Genomic DNA, 13657 nt, shown 5'->3' on the forward strand with positions numbered 1-13657 from the left:
CCATCCCATGTTTGTTTCACTTGGCACGTATCTGATGATGTGATGTTTACTTCCTTTTTATCACTGCAGCACAAGAGACAGTGTGAGAGGCCCGAAGGGGATTTCTGTGCTTTAAATGAAAGCTTAGTCAGTGGCAAAAAAAAAAAAAAAAAAAAAATCTATCCATCTCTATATACACAGCTTTCTGCAGCCATGTATATCTCCCCAATATACAGTACTTATACAACTTAGCATATTGGATTTTTCCTTTGTTTGCCTTCACTTTCTGAGTTGACAAATATCACTGAATATTTGTCAGCACTGGACAAAGAGGAAGAGCTGAATGATCCATTTTTAATTTTTTTTTATTATTTTGCATTTGAGGATTCGATTTTTCCTCTCTCTCTCTCTCTCTCTCTCTCTCTCTCACTCACACACACACACACACACACACACAAAATGTATGATGATAAACTTGAGTTGGTAGGAAAGCTTTATGTAACAGCCACTCAGTCTAAGACTCACAGTGCAGGAAGTGTTCTGTTTCCAAAGTTCCACATAAAAACTGGCAGCACATCAAACCCTCTGTTTCATAACAGACTAGAAATAGGATTTTCTAATACCATTCAGAGAATGCTGCTTTTTGTGCAGGGAGCTGAAATTTTATGAATTGTTAATGGTTAACTAAACAATGGCCTGAAAATTCAGTGGCTTTTTTCAGAATGACTGATGTGTATACTGTACCAGTGAGGCTGTCTGGAGGCAGTCATTCCAGCCAGAGCCTGCCCATTAATAATTGAGGCACCTTTTCAAAGAATTAAGATCCTTAAATAATTAATAACTACATAATTATGTAATTAGCTGGCAGGGGAGATACCATGATCATGAAGGTGGCTTTCCTAGGATGAGGCTCATCCATTGCAATCCAGATATGCTGACTCCTGCAGTTTCCTTAAATGCAGGGTCCTTGAATGCATAGTTTGTGGAGGTTGGTGAAGCAGTTGGGTGGGGGAGTGCATTCATGTTTCCCCTGGAATATAATTGTAGAGAGGCAATGTGATCTAGCGGTCAGAACACAGCATTAGGAACAAGATCGTTGGCTCAGAGTGTGACCTTAACCTATCTGTCTCTATTTCCTCCTCTGTAAAATCAGAACACACCCACCTTGGTAATGTACCTGGTTATCCATATGTGAAAAGTGCTAGCTGAGAGCTAAATCATAATAATAATTGGATTAGTGATCTCATTGATAGAAAGATGCCTTCCCCCCCAGTGCTCATATCAGTGAGGTTTACCTTATTGTTTCCTTAGTTTCATTGATTGCCATGTAATCCCCAGTTTTTCTCCTGCAGTAAACGATGAGTTTTCTGAGATTTGAGACTGTATGGTGCCTAGCCCTGCATGGGTGCCCAAGGGGAAAAGAGGCAAGTAATATGAATAACACCTTGCTCTTAATTCATACATTTCAAAGTGCTTTACAAAGGAGGTCAATATCCCTGCTGTACAGATGGGGAAAGTGAGACTCAGATGGGTAAAGTGACTTGCCTTAGGTTTCTGACCAGATCGGTGGCATAGCAGGGAATAGAACCCAGGTCTCCTGAGTCTCAGACAAGTGCTTAAGCCACTAGCCCACAGCTGCAGGAGCTGACCACAAATACACTGAGTACAGAGTGTGTAGAGATTAGCACAGAGATAGTTGTTAGCTTCAGAATGGTTGAGGAGGGGAACCATGGCCCTGCCCAGAGGAAGTGCATGCCACACTCCATAGAGAACGTACAATGGCTGCTCTCTCTTTCTGCTTCTGGGAATCTCAAGGGGAACTCTGCCAGATGAGGCCCCAGAGCTTTCACCTCACCATAATCAGCCCCTTTTTGATTAAAACATGTCTATTTTCAAGCACAGAGAAAAGTGAGTGCTTTAAATAGATTCACGGAGATGGGAAGGACCCATGAATTTATCTAGTTCATTCCCCTATCCTTGTTGATGAAGAGTTATTCCCTCTAGGATATCATCCAGTACTTTGTCCAGTCTAGTTTCCAATCACTCACATGATGGGGCTTCCCTTAAGAGACTGTGCCACTCTCTAATCTACCCCCTTGTTGGGAAACAAATATTTCCAGATACTTACTCAGCTTCAGCAATTCTTCTCTCTGTGCTTGCTCTTTACACACATCCGTTGCTTGAAGACTTATATCTCCTTTGGCCATCATCCTTTAGCTAAACCACATAAATTTAGCTCTTGTAACCTTTCTTCATAGGTTAATCTTCATCTTCTGGTCCCTTCATCATTTTTGTTGCTATTCTCTCAATCTGTCTTTTATTGAAGGCAGAATTCCAGATGTGGGCTTACCAGTGCTATGCCGAGAGACACTATCAGTTCCTTGATGTGTGTGTGTGAGTGTGAGAGAGAGAGAGAGAATAGGATGTGTTCAGTCACCCAGCTCCAAAATAGATTAGCCCCAGTTTTCTGGGCTGGCTGAGCTGTGCTTAGGGCAAGCCTGGAGAGATGCAAAGACGGCTTTATGTCAACTTTGCGGTTCCCTGACCCTGTGGCCAGTGGGTGCTAGCTCAATGCCAAGGTTGTTCTATCTTATCCTGACTGAGAACAGCAGTCAAGGACTGGTAAGGTGGAATGATGCCTTGGCCATATCTCCTTTTCCCTGGCCAGGCCCCCTTCAGAGGGGGCTATGGCCGGGCTTTGTCGTAGGAACTGCTATACCTGCAAGACTGAGATTCTATATGGGGAAAATAATTCTAGGCCCATTAAAAACAGGACTGTGTCTGCTTTGCACCACCAGAGTGCCATCCGTCACTAATGTGGCTGGAGGATGCTGGAGAATCAAGCATGTCAGGTTGTTTTGCCAATATACTGTGTTAAAAGCCCATATCTAATTTGCTGTCTACTCATCCTCATGTCTTTCTCAGCATTGCTGCTTTGCAAGTTGCTCTACCCTTCATCCCACTCCCTTCCAAAGCTTGCATTTTCCTGGATGTGTATAATTTTGTAGCCATATTTTGACTCCCTCCTAGTCCCTTTACACTATTTGTGTCCTCTCGGTGCTTGCAGATCCTCCCAGTTTAGTATTATCTGCAAGTTTAGGGCCTTGTCCTGCTGCTGTTATGCACATGGATCTCCTACTGAAGTCAGTGGGAAATCCACTCCCAGAGTGGTGGCAGCAGGACTGGGCCTCTAGTGTCCTGCTTACCCTCTTCTTCTAGACATTAATAAAAATGTGAAATAAAACTTGGCCTAACACCGATCCTTTGCTTGCTCCGCTGGCCAGCCCCTCACAGTGTAGGTATGTCTACACTACGAGAGTAGTTCGATTGTACTTACATCGAATATGTGGAATTGATATTACAAAGTCGAATGTGTGTATCCACACTAAGGTCAGTAATTCGACTTTGTGAGTCCACACTAACGGGGCAAGCATCGACATTGGAAGCGGTGCACTGTGGGCAGCTATCCCACAGTTCCCGCAGTCCCCGCTGCCCATTGGAATTCTGGGTCGAGCTCCCAATGCCTGCTGGGGAAAAAACTGTGTCGAGGGTAGTTTTGGGTAACTGTCGTCATCCAACCGTCACTCCCGCCCTCCCTCCCTGAAAGCGCTGGCGGGCAATCAGTTCGCGCACTTTTCTGGTGAGTGACAGCGCGGACACCACAGCACTGCGAGCATGGAGCCCGCTGCGACCATCGCTGCAGTTATGGCCGTTGTCAACACCTCGCACCTTATCATCCATCTTTTCCAGAGGCAGATGCTGAGAAATCAGGAGAGGAGGCTACGGCAGCGCGGTGAGGACATGAAGTCTGAGAGGGGCACAGACCTCTCACAAAGCACGGGACCCCACGCTGTGAACATCATGGTGGCAATGGGTCATGTTGATGCTGTGGAACGGCGATTCTGGGCCCGGGAAACAAGCATGGACTGGTGGGACCGCATAGTGCTGCAGGTCTGGGATGAATCACAGTGGCTGCAAAACTTTCGTATGCGGAAGGGAACTTTCCTGGAACTTTGTGAGTTGCTGTCCCCTGCCCTGAAGCGCAAGGACACCCGATGCGAGCAGCCCTGACTGTCCAGAAGCGAGTGGCCATAGCTCTCTGGAAGCTTGCAACGCCAGACAGCTACCAGTCAGTTGTGAATCACTTTGGTGTCGGCAAATCTACCGTGGGGGTTGCTGTGATGCAAGTAGCCAACGCAATCGTTGAGCTACTGCTGTCAAAGGTAGTGACCCTTGGAAACGTCCAGGTCATCATAGATGGCTTCGCCGCGATGGGATTCCCAAACTGCGGTGGGGCTATAGATGGAACTCACATCCCTATCCTGGGACCAGACCACCAGGCCAGCCAGTACATTAACCGAAAGGGCTACTTTTCAATGGTGCTGCAAGCACTGGTGTACCTAGGGGACGTTTTACAAACATCAACGTAGGATGGCCGGGCAAGGTTCATGACGCTCGTGTTTTCAGGAACTCTGGTCTGTTTAGACGCCTGCAGGAAGGTATTTACTTCCCAGACCAGAAAATAACTGTTGGGGATGTGGAGATGCCTATAGTGATCCTCGGGGACCCAGCCTACCTGCTAATGCCCTGGCTCATGAAGCCCTATACAGGCGCCCTGGACACTGAAAAAGAATTCTTCAACTACCATCTGAGCAAGTGCAGAATGGTGGTGGAGTGTGCTTTTGGACGTCTCAAGGGGAGATGGAGAAGCTTACTGACTCGCTCTGATCTCAGCGAAACCAATATTCCCATTGTTATTGCAGCTTGCTGTGTGCTCCACAATCTCTGTGAGAGCAAAGGGGAGACCTTTATGGCAGGGTGGGAGGTTGAGGCCAATAACCTGGCCGCTGATTACGCCCAGCCAGACAGCCGTGCGATTAGAAGAGCCCAGCGGGACGCGCTGTGCATCTGTGAGACTTTGAAAGCTAGGTTCTTCAGTGAGCAGGGTAACCTGTGACTATTAAGTTTGTTTAAAGAGAAGCTGAACCTGTCCCCGTTTCTTTACCCACTTACTGTTGACTATCCTCTCCAGCTACATACCCCGTTCACCCCCTTCCAACACACGTTTAAAAATAAAATAAATGGAACTTTGTTAATGAACACCATTTTCTTTATTACGGATTTCGCGGTAAAGTGTTGAAACTGGGACGCAGACTGTGGTGGGGAGCGGGCGTAGTGATGGAAAGAACGCTTCTAACCTCGAGGAATGACAGGCTTCTGCTCCTAGAGTGGTCCGCAGTGGTGGACTGGTTGTTTCAACGGAGCCTGCCACCCCTCCTTTTCGGGACTCTGTGTGTGGGGGCTATTTGACTTTGTGGCGGGGGAGGACGGTTACAGATTCCCTGCTGCGTGGCTCTGTGATCCAGGATAAGGACCGCTGCATAAGATCTCTATCCGCCCTCCCCCGCCACAAAGTCACATGGCCCCCTACACACAGAACATGAAAACCACCTCCCAGACTGACCAAGGTGCCTAGTGACTGCAATGTGTGTGTGACCTTCTGCTGAACCTGCCCCCGTGTCTGTACCCTGGTAAAGGTGACTGTCCTCTCCAATTACCAACCCCCTTCCCCGCTTCAAACACACTCTCCCCTAAAAGAACATGATGGAAACAGTAATTAACAGAAACGTATCTTTTATTAGCAACTACACAGTTAGGGGATGAAACTGTGTGAGGCGGGAAGGAAAGGACTTATCAAATGTTTGGGAATGAGAGCCTTCTGGTACTTGAGCAGTCTGCAGGGGTGGAGTGACAGTTTTCATGGCCCCTGCCGCCCCTCCTTCTTGGGACTTTGGGTGAGGGGGGTATGGGAGTTTGTGGCGGGAGAGGGCGGTTAGAGATAGACTGCAGCGGGGCTCTGTCCTCCTGCCTCCGGTCCTGCAGAACACCCACAAGGTGCTGGAGCGTGTCCGTTTGCTCCCTCATTAGTCCAAGCAGCGTTTGAGTCACCTGCTGGTCTTCCTGCCGCCACCTCTCCTCCCATTCGCTGTGTGCTCGCTGGTATTGCGACATGTTCTCCCTACACTGGGTCTGCTGGGCCGCATCGGCTCGGGAGCAGCCCATAAGTTCTGAGAACATGTCGTCCTGTGTCCTTTTCTTTCTCCGCCTAATCTGCGCCAGCCTCTGCGAGGGGGATGCCAGGGTAGGTCGGGAGACATTCGCAGGTGTGGGATGGGAAAAAGGGAGTGAATTCCTCACAAAGATAATTTTTTGTGAACAATGAACATAGTCTTTCTCTGTGAACAAGACCATGCACAGCACCTATCACATGCTCACTCAGGACCAGGTCGAATTTTCGGCCTTCGCATTCAGTGCCTGGGGTCTTGCAGTGGAGATCAGACAAGCGGGGCAGGACAGCGGAATTCGGGTAGCAGGCTGACATGGTAAGCCGTAGACTTTTGGCTGCTTAAAACTTAAATTATAGCAGTGCCCTCCTTTCACGTTCAAAGCAATGCTCCTATCGTTGGCCAGTTCCTGCTGCTAGCAATCCGGCAAGCATGAACTTTGCCCCTGTCCCACCCCCTCGTGGCTGTCCCCGGGAAAGATCCCTGTATGCTGCCCCTCTCCCGCCTCCACCGCGTGGCGGTAAACCGCCGGTGACAGTTCTGTAAAGGAACAGGCAAGCAGTCCCAATAGTAACAGTCCCCTAATTCTAAGCAGGTCACCATGAGCGACATCACTCTGCTGAGAATTTCTGAGACCGAGAAAGAACGCATGCTGAGTGAAAGCCAGCAAAAACCAGGGCCGTATGCCGCCATGCTCTGCAGGCAATGATCCCAGAGTACTTGATGATAGCCTGGCAAGGAAAAGTTTCCTACCACGGAGGACACAATAAGGCTGCTCTCCCCAGGAACCTCATGCAAAGGCTTTCCAATTACCTCCAGGAGAGCTTCATGGTGAAGTCCCATGAGGATTTCAGCTCTATCCCCGGACATATAGACCTTCTTTTCCAGTAGCTGCACTGGCAAGGACTAAAAAGTAGAGCGCCTAGGGCAAACTAATTATGATAAACCGGACATTGTTAGATTCTTTTGCAGTAGTTGCACTGCCAAGGACTAAAATGTTAAGCGCTTAGGGCAAACAAATCATGAAAAACCCATTGTTAATATTCCTGTTCTGTTCAAAATAAATGTTTACATGTTTAAAACACTTACCGACTGATCCTTCCCCTGATTCAGGGTCCGGATTAATGCCTGGGGACGGTTGGTAGGGGATCTCTGTGAGGGTGATGAAGAGATCCTGGCTGTCTGGGAAATCAGCGTTGTAAGCGCTGTCAACTGCCTCGTCCTCCTCCTCACCTTCCTCATCTTCCCCGTCCGCTAACATCTCCGAGGAAGCGGCCGTCGACAATATCCCATCCTCAGAGTCCATGGTCAGTGGTGGGGTAGTAGTGGCGGCCGCACCTAGAATGGAATGCAGTGCCTTGTAGAAACGGCATGTCTGGGTCTGGGATCCGGAGCGTCCGTTTGACTCTTTGGTTTTCTGGTACGCTTGTCTCAGCTCCTTGATTTTCACGCGGCACTGCGTTGCATACCGGCTGTACCCTCTCTCTGTCATGGCTTTTGAGATCTTCTCGTAGATCTTTGCATTCCGTCTTTTTGATCGCAGCTCTGAAAGCACGGACTCATCGCACCACACAGCGATCAGATCCAAGACTTCCCGATCAGTCCACGCTGGGGCCCTCTTTCTATTCTGAGATTGCATGGTCACCTCTGCTGGAGAACTCTGCATCGTTGCCAGTGCTGCTGAGCTTGCCACGATGTCCAAACAGGAAATGAGATTCAAACTGCCCAGACAGGAAAAGGAATTCAAATTTTCCCGGGGCTTTTCCTGTGTGGCTGGTCAGAGCATCCAGAGCGTCAACAGAGTGGTGCACTGTGGGATAGCTCCCGGAGCTATTAGCATCGATTTCCATCCACACCTACCCTAATTCGACATGGCCATGTCGAATTTAGCGCTACTCCCCTCGTTGGGGAGGAGTACAGAAATCGAAATTAAGAGACCTCTATGTCGAACTAAATAGCTTCGTTGTGTGGACAGGTGCAGGGTTAATTCAATTTAACGCTGCTAAATTCGACATAACCTCCGAGTGTAGACCAGGCCTGTGATACGTTGCTGTTTCTCATTTTGTTTTGCTTTGTTTACAGTACTCAGTCCAGCTTTCAGTCCATGTTGCAAATACTCAAATCCAAGCCAAGTTGAATTAATTTCAAGAAAGGTTTCACAAGACTCTGTCAACTGCTTTACTGAAAACCAGACATACTGGACCTGCTGTTTTTCTCTCTTTCCCACTCGGACACCAATCCTACATCAGGATCTGCTCACACAGCCCCTGTGACATCGTGGAGTCTGACTGATGTCAATGGGACTCCATATGGGCACAGGGGTTCATACTAGCGGATGCCACTGCAGAATCAAGGGCACATTTTATAATTGGGTTAAAAAAATTCTCTCTCTGGAATGATTTGTTCTTTATTAAATCCATGCTGTTGATCACCCACACTTCTGTTACCCCTCTTAACAGGAACATTCCCTGTTAGCATTATTTTACCAGCCATAGAAAGTAATTGCCAGGATTGCTTTTCCATTTTCTCTCCGCCCCCCACCCCCGGCACCTTGCTGTCTCCCTCATCAGAGAAGCCAAGCTTTGAATGGACCGGGAGGGGCTCAGATGGTGTAAGTTGCCATTGCTCCACTGAAGTCACGAGAGACGTCAAAAAAGTCATGACAACTTCCATCAGCTGAGGATCTGCCCAAAAGACTGCACTTCCCACTCACACTGACAGGCATAAGGCACATGGTGTGGTAGCTCATAGCTACTGCTCATGCTCTGTCTGTTCTCTGCATAAAGATACTTCAGTCTCTAGGTTTCACAAGCATCACGTTTAGTTACAGTCACAAGGAAAGCCTGACTTCCCCCATAAGTTTAAAATGCAGCTGGCATTCCAAACCAATTTTTCTGAAGGATCCTTACTTTTCCGGATGGGTCTTCTGATTGAACTTGTCGACCAAAAGCCAGTAAGGCAAAACCTGGAAGCATTAAATATATACAAATAAGTATGTTGTAATGATACAGATCCCAAGGGAGTTAAGCAAGCTTTCTGAGACACTGTCAATTATTTTTGAAAAAACTATGAAGAACACGAAGTTTCAGAATACAGAAGATTCCTTAATGTGTTGTCATATGCCATAGAAAAGGTCATCTGTAGCTCAGATATCAGAGTGCGGTGTGATATGCTGTTGAAATCCTAACTAGGCAATTTTGTTTACCTCTTGGCTCAGAATCACCTCAAATTTGTAACATTTTACATAAAACTCCATTACGCAGTGATTTAAATCCCTCATTAAAGCACTGTCTGCTTTAGAAAACTGACACATTGTTGACACTGGTGATCAGCACCATAAGGTGCCCCTGAACTAGTGTTGAATAGAGAATGAAGGGGGGAGTTTGTTGACAGGGAGCCCTAAATTTTGGCTCCAATTAGCCGCTCCTCCCCTTCACTCTATATTCAAATTCTCCCTTATCAACCATAGAGCAGAACTCTTACAAGCAAGGTTCCTTTCAGAGAGGGATCCGAACGACAACATTTGGATCCCATTGGAATCGGAACGTTCCAAGCTCAGGTTGTTTGGATGTGTTCTCTGACTCTGCTTGCTTTAGGGCTTGTCTTCATCTCAGTGTTAGCGTGTGTCATGGACACTCGAGTTAACAGGAACCACACTGCAAATCAACAGGCTGCATGGAGCATATTTATTAGTAGTGCAGACAGGCCGAGTGTCCTGGGCTACATTTTTAGCTCGAGCATCAGCAGCACTCTGGTGTCAACCCCCACCCACTGATGGGCCATTGAGCCTGAGTTTTAAGGACCGCTTAACCTGAACTAAAAAGAAGAACAGGAGTACTTGTGGCACCTTCGAGACTAACAAATTTATTAGAGCATAAGCTTTCGTGGACTACAGCCCACTTCCATATATGCATCCGAAGAAGTGGGCTGTAGTCCACGAAAGCTTATGCTCTAATAAATTTGTTAGTCTCTAAGGTGCCACAAGTACTCCTGTTCTTCTTTTTGCGGATACAGACTGTTACTCTGTAACCTGAACTAGAGACTTTTGTGTGTTCCTGGCAGTTGGGTGGGGGGCAGCACTTGAGTTTACCTCACAAATTTACAGTGAAGTGAAGGCAAGCCCATAGACAGGGCCGGCTCCAGGCACCAGGCAACCAAGCACATGCTTGGGGCGGCACCTGGTAAGGGGTGGCCAATCTTGGGGTGGTGGGGGGGCAGCGCGGCGCGGCATTCTGCAGGGGCGGGGCGCTCCGGCGGTGCGGGGCGCGGCGCTCAGGGGGGTGGTTCCGGCGGCGCGGCGCTCGGCGGGGGGGCGGCGCGGGGTGCAGAGCTTGCAGGGGGATCCGGTGGCTCGGCTGGGAGGGGGGCGGGATCCGGTGGTGCGGCGCTCGGCGGGGGGGCAGCGGCGCGGCGCTCGGGGGGGGGGAAGTTCCGGCGGGGTGGCGCTTTTTTTTTTTGCTGCTTGGGGCAGCAAAAAAGTTAGAGCCAGCCCTGCCCACAGACAACAGCATCTCAGAGTTTAAGGCCAGAAGGGATCATTAGATCATCTTGTCAGACCTGCATATCACAGGCTACTAACTTTCACTCTATTACCCATGTACTGAGCCCACAAAGTTTGTGCACCGAATATTACAAATAATTTTTTTTTATTTAATCCATATCTAATTCTTCACTGTCAGCACTTCCATTATAAATCCCCATTAGCGATGTTGCTGAGGTATAAATGAGAGTAGGATTTGGCCCATTGAGTTTATTCTTCTTTCATCACATTTGCACAGAGCTTTTCAACCGAACGCAGTTTTCTTTCCATACCTTTCAGTTTAATATAATGGTGATAAATGGAGTGACACTGATAAATTTTTAGTTTATTTAAAGCTGTTTATCATCCATATCTATTATGGAAAGTCATCAACTATGCAAAATGTGGGGATGTTTAGAGAGTTTCTAATGTGTATCTATTTATGGCTCTGATGCCTCCACCTTTGTGCTTTGCCCAGGTGCAAGTGACCCAGAGACATTCCATTAAGTAACTCTCTTGTGTTGCTTACATGAAAAGGGAACTTGCCAGCTAGGTTTTGGTGGGAAGCCCTGGTGACTCTGGCCTGACTGGGGAGGGTGTGTGTGTGTAACAAAACATGCTTTGGTTTAGTTATAAGGAGTTTCACAGGATGGGACAAATTCTCCCCTGCTGCCAGTGCCAGAATAAGGAATTCTGGGACTCTGTGCATGATGGAAACTGGAAAAGGGAGGGGGGCACCTGAGTGGCATTGCAACCTAGTGTGTGGAGTTGCAGCATCATTCAGGTTTGACCCAGCCCCACCCTCCGTCATGATGGAGGATAGGATGGGGATAGAAGCATTTCTCCCAGGCTGTGTGGTGCTTTCTGTGGCTATTTCAGCAGCCCATCGCTTCTGTGGCCATTCCCCCAGTGTAGGGTGTTTAGCTGGTGGAGCCACTCACTGGCCACACCTCAGACTCCTCCCCCCACTTTCCTTGGAACTACAGATGGAGCACAACACAGCAGCAGCACCCAGGAGGTGTTCGAGCCTCTCAGAGTGGGCTCCTGAGTCCTGCAACCTGGCCCCACTCAGCAGATCCACACTAGTTCCACTGTTTGGCAAGCTCAAGGGAGATGGCAGGCAGCATTCGGGCCTGTCTACTAAGAATACGGACTCAAACATGTGCTGTGCTTTGAAACTTGGCAAAGGAAACCTCAGCCTAGGAGCAATTGTTTGTCTGAGAACAGCAGCGGCTGTTTGCACACCTGTAACGCAAAGGCAGCCAAAAAGAAATAGTTTGTTCATCTCAAAAGCTTTTTTGCATTCCTGTAATTGGAAAATAGGTTTGTTTAAAAAACAATAACAGCAGCTTGCTAAGCTGTCTGGTTAATCCGTAATGCTGTCAAGGCCAAGTTGTGCCCAATGGAGGACCACATTGGCAACTAGCCCGAGAGCCCAAAGGCCGCTTAGGCTGTGTCTACACTACGAACCTGTGGGTGTAATTCCCCTGCTCAGGGACACATACTTGTAGCTTCATGAGAGCCAGAGTGGGTATAAATAGCAGCGTAGCTGTGATAGCACAGGCAGCAGCAGCGGAGGCATAGGCTGAGCTCCATTGGGCCGGATCATCGGCTAGTGTACATCTGGGCAGCAACTGACGTCAATGGTGCTCTGCTGAATTACACAAGCCAATGACTAGTCTTCACAGGCTGCATCTGTTTTGGAAGATGAGGGTAGGTGCAGGCTCCATTGCAGAAATCCCTGAATTGCACTAGGCCGAACTTTCATCGCTCCTGCCCTACATTGTTCTAGTATTTACAAGACAAATCACTTTAAATGGCCAAGATGGTATAGATTTTCAGACTGGTGTTTGTCTCCTAGCCCTGGTCTACACTACAAACTTAATCCACAGCCCTGAGTGACACAGTTATACCAACCAAACTTCTGGTGATAGGGTGACCAGATGCCAAGTGGAAAATATCGGGACCACCGCATGGGGGACGCCTTTTTAATTGTTACACTCACCCGTCCGGGTCTTCGGCAGCAATTCGGCGGAGGGTCCTTCAGTCGCTGACGGTCTTCAGTGGCATTTCGGCAGAGGGTCCTTCAGTCGCTGATGGTCTTCGGTAGCATTTCGGCAGTGGGTAATAAAACTTGCTGCTAAAGACAGAAGCACCCGCTGCTGAAATGCCGCCGAAGACCGTCAGTGACTGAAGGACCCTCTGCCGAATTGCCGCCAAAGACCCAAATGGGTGAGTGTAAAAGAAAACGCCTGAAACAAAATTTTGGGACAAATGATACGGTCGGGACGCGGGACAAACTCCTCAAAATCGTGACAGTCCTGATTTTATCGGGACGTCTGGTCACCCTACCTGGTGTAGACAGCACCGGGTCGACAGCTTCTCCCATTGACACAGCTACTACCTCTCCGGGAGGTGGATTAATCACACAGATCAGAGCATCTTCACTTAAGTGCTACAGCAGCACAGCTGCAGTGCTGTAAGTGTAGACAAGCCCTTAGCTTGCACAGTAACCACTTTGTAAAAAGGTGTTTAAAATGGGCCGTATCTTGCTATCAGTTTACACCCTGAAATTCCAGAGAAACTCCACTGGAATCAGAGAGTTACCTTGCATTAACCCCAGTGAAACTGGCAACAGGATTTGGCCTGATGTATTCAATAATAGATATTACATTAAAGAATTCAAGTTAGGGAGTACACAAAACCCGGGTCCCCTAAAGGAGTCTCAAATGTCAGCATCATAAATTGGACCAACTCCTGTTGGTGAGAGAGAAACTTTCGAGCTTACACGGAGCTCTTCTGGGAAACTAACTCACCCATCATGGAGCAACACAGCAACAACAACAGTGCATACAGCATCATATTTTTGCTTTGTTTGAAGTGGCAAGAAAAAAAAAGGAAATTAAACAACAAAAAGCAAATAAATTAAACAAAAGCCCCTGGATGTCTGTCTGATCTCACATACACATGGTGTTCCAGTAAATCCAGTTACTCCACTTATATCTGGATTGACACCAGTGTAACTGTGAGAGCAGAATCTGTCCCCTGCTACTCACATCTTGTGTCTGAGGAGGACTGCAGCTGCAGATGGCAT

At 48.0% G+C, this 13657-nt stretch overlaps 1 protein-coding gene and 1 pseudogene across 1 annotated transcript; one reads left to right on the forward strand and one right to left on the reverse strand.

The window, feature by feature from the left end:
• The first annotated feature begins 832 nt into the window (after window positions 1-832).
• On the forward strand, window positions 833-1012 carry LOC128835164 (U1 spliceosomal RNA; annotated as a pseudogene).
• Window positions 1013-5739: 4727 nt separating this feature from the next.
• Window positions 5740-7931, reverse strand: LOC128833655 (myb/SANT-like DNA-binding domain-containing protein 1). The gene is made up of 2 exons (XM_054021672.1): window positions 7134-7931; window positions 5740-6102 (listed from the first exon to the last, which is right to left on the reverse strand). The coding sequence occupies exons 1-2, from the start codon at window positions 7708-7710 to the stop codon at window positions 6086-6088; spliced, it is 594 nt and encodes a 197-aa protein (XP_053877647.1). The 5' UTR covers window positions 7711-7931; the 3' UTR covers window positions 5740-6085.
• Window positions 7932-13657: the final 5726 nt, after the last annotated feature.

The sequence above is a fragment of the Malaclemys terrapin genome, chromosome 3 (assembly GCF_027887155.1).
Source record: "Malaclemys terrapin pileata isolate rMalTer1 chromosome 3, rMalTer1.hap1, whole genome shotgun sequence".
Classification (NCBI taxonomy): domain Eukaryota; kingdom Metazoa; phylum Chordata; order Testudines; family Emydidae; genus Malaclemys; species Malaclemys terrapin.